This window comes from Camelina sativa, chromosome 16, assembly GCF_000633955.1.
Source record: "Camelina sativa cultivar DH55 chromosome 16, Cs, whole genome shotgun sequence".
NCBI lineage: Eukaryota > Viridiplantae > Streptophyta > Magnoliopsida > Brassicales > Brassicaceae > Camelina > Camelina sativa.
Window position 1 is genome coordinate 15,706,087 of NC_025700.1, and position 7,766 is coordinate 15,713,852.

At 34.5% G+C, this 7,766-nt stretch overlaps 3 protein-coding genes across 3 annotated transcripts in view; 2 read left to right on the top strand and 1 right to left on the bottom strand.

Moving 5' to 3' along the window:
* The window catches only part of LOC104753700 (serine/threonine-protein kinase STN7, chloroplastic-like), a 5,010-nt gene extending 4,643 nt beyond the window's left edge, over window positions 1-367 (top strand). Inside the window, exon 13 of the mRNA XM_010475914.2 lies at window positions 198-367. The gene's annotated coding sequence lies outside the window, so the exon portion shown is untranslated. The remainder of the gene's footprint in view (window positions 1-197) is intronic.
* On the top strand, window positions 2,568-3,070 carry LOC104750702. The gene has a single exon (XM_010472542.2). The coding sequence runs from the start codon at window positions 2,667-2,669 to the stop codon at window positions 2,805-2,807; it is 141 nt and encodes a 46-aa protein (XP_010470844.1). The 5' UTR covers window positions 2,568-2,666; the 3' UTR covers window positions 2,808-3,070.
* Window positions 4,231-7,766, bottom strand: LOC104750703. The gene is made up of 14 exons (XM_010472543.2): window positions 7,408-7,766; window positions 7,026-7,116; window positions 6,847-6,931; window positions 6,702-6,771; window positions 6,527-6,596; window positions 6,253-6,322; window positions 5,906-5,951; window positions 5,564-5,816; window positions 5,265-5,476; window positions 5,098-5,172; window positions 4,952-5,012; window positions 4,794-4,874; window positions 4,622-4,701; window positions 4,231-4,520 (listed from the first exon to the last, which is right to left on the bottom strand). The coding sequence occupies exons 1-14, from the start codon at window positions 7,542-7,544 to the stop codon at window positions 4,442-4,444; spliced, it is 1,410 nt and encodes a 469-aa protein (XP_010470845.1). The 5' UTR covers window positions 7,545-7,766; the 3' UTR covers window positions 4,231-4,441.

Here is a 7,766-nt window from a genome sequence, read left to right on the forward strand (position 1 = left end):
TTTGTATTATTGTAGGAGAAAGAGCCTCGAAAGAAGGCGAGTGCGCAGAGAAACGCTCTTGCATCAGCACTTAGGCTTCAGAGGAAGCTTGTAAAAACAGTTACTGAGACTATAGATGAGATTAGCGATGGACGCAAGACTGTGTGGTGGAACCGATGGATCCCCAGGGAAGAGTGAAGACAGAATCAGCTTACGATTTCATTTTCCTTCCGATATTGTAAATGTCAATGTATATCTTATTAACCCGTAGTAAAAAGTTTCTACTACTTGTAAAATCAAGTAACCTTAAAGAAAACATTGTACCTAAAGCCACACACTTGGCACTCTCTGAAGTTTTCAGAACTCTTGTGAATACTTGTTGATGTCATAGGAATATGTGAAACCGTCAACTAAAAAAAAAACAGAACGTAGGTTTAATTTCTTGAACAGTACGTTACCCCTTCGGGTTTTGGACCCTGAGAAAACCATGAGCTGCGCACGAAGAGTCGGAGAAGTCTCTGGGCAAGCAATTAAGCTTGCTGGCTCTCGAGGTAAGTGCTTGTATATTTTTAATGTGTCTACACAAAATCCTTCCGTACGCCATTGAAGCTAGAGTCGTTTCTCTCACTCCAGCTCTTTTTTCTTCACTCACGCACATGCTTTAAATACTTTTAATACAAGATATTATGGATTTCATGTAAGAACTAAGATAATAATAACACAATATTACAATAGCATTTTAACATTATCGTAAGGCATAACATTTTAGCTAAATATAATTTGTTCGCATACCAACTAAGTAGAATCACTTTTCTAAAACTTCTATAACTGTTCTAAATCATCTTTTCTTTCACGTTATAAAACCGTAAAAGAATGGTATATGATTCCATGAATGTAGAGTTGTTTGAGCTTGTTGGATCGAAAAGGTATAATGATCACTCTCACGTTTATCCATCGCACAAAGCACACGTACGTAACTTTTATATTCATTACGCATACAGAAACGGTAGTAATTAAATGTTAAATTTTGGTTAGAACCACGAGGGGTGAAGAAAAAGTTGGTTCACAAAAGGACGACAAGATTTCAAAGAAAGAAGAAGAATGACAGAGTCACAGAGACCAACTCACTCACATAATAAAACCATAGACTAAAAAATAGATAAGTGTAACTTTTATTGTATTTGCTAAAACCTGTTCTTTTAGACGACCAAAAGCTAAAGGCATTTTGTGAATCACGAGAACCTCACGTGCGGTTCCACTCTCCATGTTCGAGGACTTCACTAAAACCAATGGCAACAGCGCGTAAACCACATCAAACCACACCTAGCTTCACTTGGTTAACTGTGTATCTAATTTATTTATTTAACTCCAATCTAATAACTGTGAAGCTGTGATATAGCTGTATGAGATGATATGATTTTTTCAATGTTAAATTTTTAATTACCTTTGGGTTATGTCATGTGAAAGAAGAAGACGGTTTACTACTCAAATCATACCAACTATTCGTCGGTTTTGGTTAAGAGATTGATCGAATCTCAAATATAGTATTTGGAAGAATCTATAATTTAGGATTATGCCACCTAATTAACGCCTAACTGTCCCACATTTAGTTATAGTTTGGTCTTTAATACTGCCATTGACGTTTGTTTATTTGTTTCTCTCACCAATTTCGGCGCAATGCATTTTTTTATACTCTTATAGTATTCCATTATCATTATGTCTAACAATAATTATATCTGACTCAAATCGGAAACAAACAATAGACTACACATATGAATATTTTCTCCATGTGGCTACAAGATTTTAGTGTATGTTACTTATATTAACTAGAATTGATCTATCACTAGCTCACAAAACAATAGTATTAGACTATTAGTCTTACGTCTATTAATCAAAGGAATAAAATGTTAAGTCTTCATTATCAATCACAATCAGCTATAAAACTCAAATATGATTTATATATGTTGATGATATATGTTGCAGGGGACCAGACTTCTTGTCGATTTTGGATGGTTAGTATAGTATAGTAGTTCCCGACAAGTTTGGTTGGTCATATCTTAATTTTGCCAACGTCTCTAATTCTGTTTGCCATTCAGTCCATAATTATAAAGTTAATAGCAACTGATACACTTAGGATTTTGGACAAAACCTTATCAAAGACTGATACACTTGGGATTTTAGATAAAACCAACCCAATATGTCAAAATAGACTAGAAGGATTGAAATATTGGCTCACTTTAAACACCGATATGGTATTCATTTGTTACAGAAAGGTTATAGTTGAGTGGTTTTAACAATTTGGGGTTTGGTTTAATGTTTTTTCATGAAGAGATAGAAGCATAATTAGCATGTGAGAGAGGATAAATAACCATATTTAGGGCAAAGATTCCTTCAAAGTTTCGGGCCCACGTGGGTATGGAGGGGCACAGTGTCCGGTGGGTTAGGGAACAGTGCACAAACCCCCAAAGGACCCACTCGTTGCCTCTTTCATGGACCGGTCTAGTTCGGTACGGTTTGGTATGTGTCCTGAGCCACTCCTTTATCTCTCACTGCTATATATAACTCCTCTTACATTCATCACCTTCTTCATTATCATTACCTTCTCATCATTTACATCTCTCTCTTTCACATTCACTTCCAAAAACAAATCTACACTTGCTTGATTTTTGTGATCGGTGTAGTGAAAAATGAAGACGACCGGTTCGGGCATGGGAGCAACAAAGAGGAAGATGTGGAGTCGTGGAGTGAGAGGAGTTGTTAGAGAGCAAAAGGCTAAGCTTTACATCATAAGGAGGTGTGTCGTCATGCTTCTTTGTTGGCATGACTAAAAAATCAAATCATTATCAACATCATCATCATCATCATCATCGGCTTAATCAAGACTAACCAAATATTTTCCCCTTTTTTTTTTTTTGCGGGTCTTAATTAGTTATATAACCCTTGGGAAGAAAACTTTATATGTATTGGCTTCTAAATGGAGCCGTATATGTATTTTTTTGTTGTAGTAGTTTTTTCTTCCTTAAGAAGGTTTTCTTCAAATCGTGTATATTCGTAGCCGATTAATTCGATATCTTTTGTTGTTGTTTAATTATTTTGCTGATTCCTGATTATGTTTCTTTATTTTCTGAATCTTGCTTCCGACATAAAGATCTTACACACCAAACAAGTTACAAAGGTAAAATCTTATTTTTATACTGTTAAAATTAAGAAGAAATTGAACATACAACATGCATAATCCATTCTTCATCATTTAAATACATATATAGGTGAGAAGCAAAAAAAATTGTTTTGAACCAATGTTCAAGAACGCATGGTTGATCTACGTATCGCATAAGTGTTTATAGAATGATAAATATTTATTATACTGTATTACTAATTTACAATATATACTACGCTCTGCATGCTAATAAAAAAATTAAACGTAATTTTTTTTTTTCAAAATCTAAAAGCCAAAAACAAATTAAAGATGCCAGAACAAAACTTAATTCACGTAAAAAAGACATACAAAATTAAATTGGAGAATAAATAACATTTGAAAATACCTTATCCAAATGAAATCAAATAAGAATATGATTGTATTATTGATCATATATTTGACTTTAACAAAAAATTAATCATCTATACAATTTAGATCGAAAACCATATGATATGATCATTTGTTAAACAAGTTAACTATCGCATAATAACAAAAATATCTAATTCTAAGTCTAACAACTGATTACTAAAATATTAGGCGACTTGTAGACCGAATTAGTAAAATATTATCTCAAGTGGCCGTTTATGCGTATGGTGGGGAAAAAAGTATACTATAAAAAACAGAAATATATACAATGCATTTAATATAAGGATTTTAAGACACAGAAAATTTCACTTCTTGTCACAGATAAAGTTTTCTGGTTGCATAGAATGACACGTCTGAAAGATTCTGGTGTCTGTTGTTGTTCGTGTCTGTTATACAAATCTACCAACCTTACGAAATAGAATAAAATCATCACTTTCAATTACATAATCTGATAATTTGATAAAATTGATGTCTGATTATAAAAAGGTTAGATAGACGAACAAATCATAGAAGGGGTCTTAACATTTTGTGAAATGAAAACACTATTGTCGGCCACATTGAAAGATACGTCCTCTCATCTAAAGTATTTCACTTCATCATAATCACTTAATGGCAATGAGTGTCACAATAATAACAAAATCAATATATTTTCATTTTCACCTACTTCTAAATGTAGCGAACCCATACCATACCAGATCTTTGCAGTCCAATTTGAACGAGACCTTAGTTTTATGACATATACGATGGATTACAGTATTTATATACATCCACTGGAAAACGAATTGGATTTTCCTATGCAAGTTGTAACATATATATAAAAGTGCTTGCTTCATCACTAAAAAAATAACCAAACAAGCAAAGAAATTTGTTTCTTTTTTTGCATTATGGTCGTCTGCAAATCTACACATCGTATACAGGCATACGCTCCTCGATCAGGACACGACAAATCGGACATTTCTTGCATTTCTCGCAGCATGTACTGAAAAAACCAACAAATATCAGTAACATATCAGTTCTAGCCAAAGAAAACTATGAGGTGAAAATGAGATAGAGAGAAAAAGAGAAGGAACTTTGGTTTACCTGCAGAGGACGTGATGTCTACATGGGAGTAGAACCACGTTGATCGGATCTTCAAAGCAAACTCTACAAAGAATCTTCTCCTGAAATTTCATGTTTTGGTTTGAGGTAAGCAAAAATTTACTTCCATGGAAGTTGTAATTAAACAGAGAAAATGAGTGGATGGATGTATTACGTTTTGAAGCTTTTCGTATTCTTGCTGGCTATAACTGGTTATATCTGTTTGCTCACTCAATGCAGCTTGGAGTCTCCATATCTGATGAGAAGTTTTAAAAATTCAAGATTCTTGGGTTTCAAAATGTTTATAATGAGATGACTTGTATGTAAATTTACCTCTTCAACAAGATCAGACTTTGGCATTTTCTTCACAACCTCTGGTGAGAATGTGTTGTATCTGAAAATAATTTCGAGTCAAAACAATATATGTTTTCAAAAGAGAGTTTGTTGTCTTGTTGTTACCAAAAGATGAGAGCTTTTACCCAGTAGCTTCTCCAGAGTAGAGCCTAGCTTGTTCCTCTCGACTTCCTTCATCAATCGACCACCAGCCAAGTAATCTGTTGTTAATTTACCAAATGAGAAAGATTAGTGTTTCTGAGGATTCCTTCACAAGAGATTCCCATTGTTCTGTTTGTTTCTGCTATCATACCTTGCACCATGTTGAAAGAATCCGAGGAATTCACGAGCTGATGTTGTTGCACTATAATATCTTCCATAAGAAGAACTACCACCACTATTTATTAATAAGACTGATTTCTCAACCAACCTAAATATAGCAAAAAAGATCCCAGCTCCTTGTAGCAGAAAAAGTGGTACAAACAGAACTAAAATCGGAATGTTCTTGGCAGAAGCAGGTGTTCCCTGGGGTTACATTAAAAGAGAATTAGCTCGAACAGGTGAAAAAGGTAATGTTTCAAAGCAATGGACTTTGTCTCTGTAATTTTGTACCTCTAAGCGCATGAAAAGGATAACTTGAAAAGTAATGAACGGTATTTTCATAACATGTCCACCAATATCTTGGAGACCGCATATTCTGTTGCTTTGTTGATGCTCGTCGTCAGCGGTTACAACTAGGCCTCTGTTCCAGTCCAGATATCTTACTACCATCGAGGATGAACTAGGTTCCGGTATATGTGAATACCTATGAATTGATTGATTGCTCCACTTTGTACAGACAAGAAAGGCAAAGCACTCTGCTATTCTGTAATTTGAGGAGAGAGAAGTTTGTTCAACCAGGCATAGAAGAGATTTTTAAGAGGCAGAAGGACTTCAAGAGATAAAGTAGTTTACCCGAAGTTTATAAATAAGTCCCACCATCCCAATGCAGCTACGTCACCTATGCATGGATTTGAGACATGAAAGGTTCAGAAACAACAAAAGCAGATTGAGAAACAAAAGAAACATATCGAGACAGAGAGATTATGAACCAGAACAACAGTACAGAGTAAACAGTTGATTCTACAAAATTACAGACACAATAACTATTAGAAAATGCTGTCCACCAGATAACGACACAAAAAATTATCTTTTAGTTCAACTTGACATGGGAAGAGAAACTTCAAGAACACCAATAAGGTTGCAGTAGGAAAAGATAAGATGATTAACGAAAGACAGAGTTAAGTAAATGAACAACATACCGCATAATTTAAGAAGAGTGAAGGTTGTTGCGGCAATGAAGAAAACCATAGATATGGAAACCCAAAAATGCTACAAAACCAATAGACAATGTCAGAACAACCCTGCAGAGGGAAAGCTAATAAGATTGAAGAACGAACCAAAACCAAAAGTTTCATTTCTTCTTAAGAACTGTATATTAGCCCAGTGTAAGGGATCATATTTAATACTTTTTCGAGCATTGAGGTCTAACATGAGTGCAAAAGTTCCCAAGTATATAGAGAACAACAAAATTACCGGAAGTGTTTCCCATATGGCTTCATCACTCATAGTTTCCTCATCTCCAGGCATGAGTGTTCTACACATCCTGCAGGAAAAGTTGCAAACAAGATTTCATTATTCGCTTTCGGTACTCTCTAGAATAGTAAGAAGGATGAACAAAATTCAAACCTCAAAGCTTTGAATGAAATACCTGACATTATCTATCAAAATTGCTACCTCAAACGCAAGCAACGGTAGAAAGACAATCTTTAAGTCAACAACTGCAACAGAAGAACAGAACCAAAGCTTATAATAAACCTCACCATGATCAATAATTAGAAGTTACGAAAAATTACCATATTTATCTTCAAGATGGACACAGAGAAGGATCTCAAAAGCAACAAGCAGTGGTGCTGCCATAACCGAATGAAAAGGAGCCCACTGCCACAAAACCAAATTACAACTTAAAACTTCAACAAGGTTGGTTACATCAAACCCTGCTAACTAAATAGAATCATAAAAAAAAAAGGCATACATGCCGATCATGAGGCATTGATGGAGCAGGGAGTGAAAATCTACCACGAGCAATCACAGCATGAAACAGCCACAAGGGTGTAAATATAAACCTGTAAAACAGACAAAACACATACAAAATTTCAAACATCCACAACAAAGTCTTAATCTTTAAGGACAGTAATGAAGATTGATACTTCAACATTAAAAAGATTCAAAGTTATAAAACTTAAGAAAGAGTTATGAAACTTAAAAAATCCAATTTTTAAACAATAAAACTGGGTTTAAAAGGAAGAGACTTTGCATAATTGAGAATCTAATCAATCAATTCAAACATTTCCCAATACCAAAAAAACAGAAGTCAAGCCACCAAATTTAACAAAGGAAGAAAAAGAGAAACTGACCACCATGAATGAGAAACAAGATGATCAAGCTTCAAAGCGAGAAGAAGCGTGAAAGAGAAGAGCAAACAATGCGCAGAAGCCGCTTGAAGAGACTTCCAGATTCTTCTCCAACTCATTACTCTTCTCTGTACCAACATTCTCTATAACCCTAAAAAAAAACCACTCAGAAGAACCCTTTAGCTCAAAGATCTGATTTTTTTGTCAAAATCTGGAAACTTTCAGAGAGAAAAAAAAACAACAATTAAGATTTTTTTTTCGCGGAAAATTTCAAGAGGGGTTATAAAACACAGAGAAGAGAAAAAGATTTATTCTTTTGAGAAAGAGACATTTTTTTTCTCTTCGACTCGGAGAAGAAGAAG

Excerpts from the sequence above, each read along its gene's own strand:
- LOC104750702 (XM_010472542.2), top strand. The coding sequence starts at position 2,667 with ATGAAGACGACCGGTTCGGGCATGGGAGCAACAAAGAGGAAGATGTGG.
- LOC104750703 (XM_010472543.2), bottom strand. The coding sequence starts at position 7,544 with ATGTTGGTACAGAGAAGAGTAATGAGTTGGAGAAGAATCTGGAAGTCT. Across the intron at positions 6,932-7,025 it reads CAATGCCTCATGATCGGCAT|TGGGCTCCTTTTCATTCGGT; the intron begins GTATGCCTTTTT and ends GTTTTGTGGCAG. Across the intron at positions 5,952-6,252 it reads CACTCTTCTTAAATTATGCG|GTGACGTAGCTGCATTGGGA; the intron begins GTATGTTGTTCA and ends ATCCATGCATAG.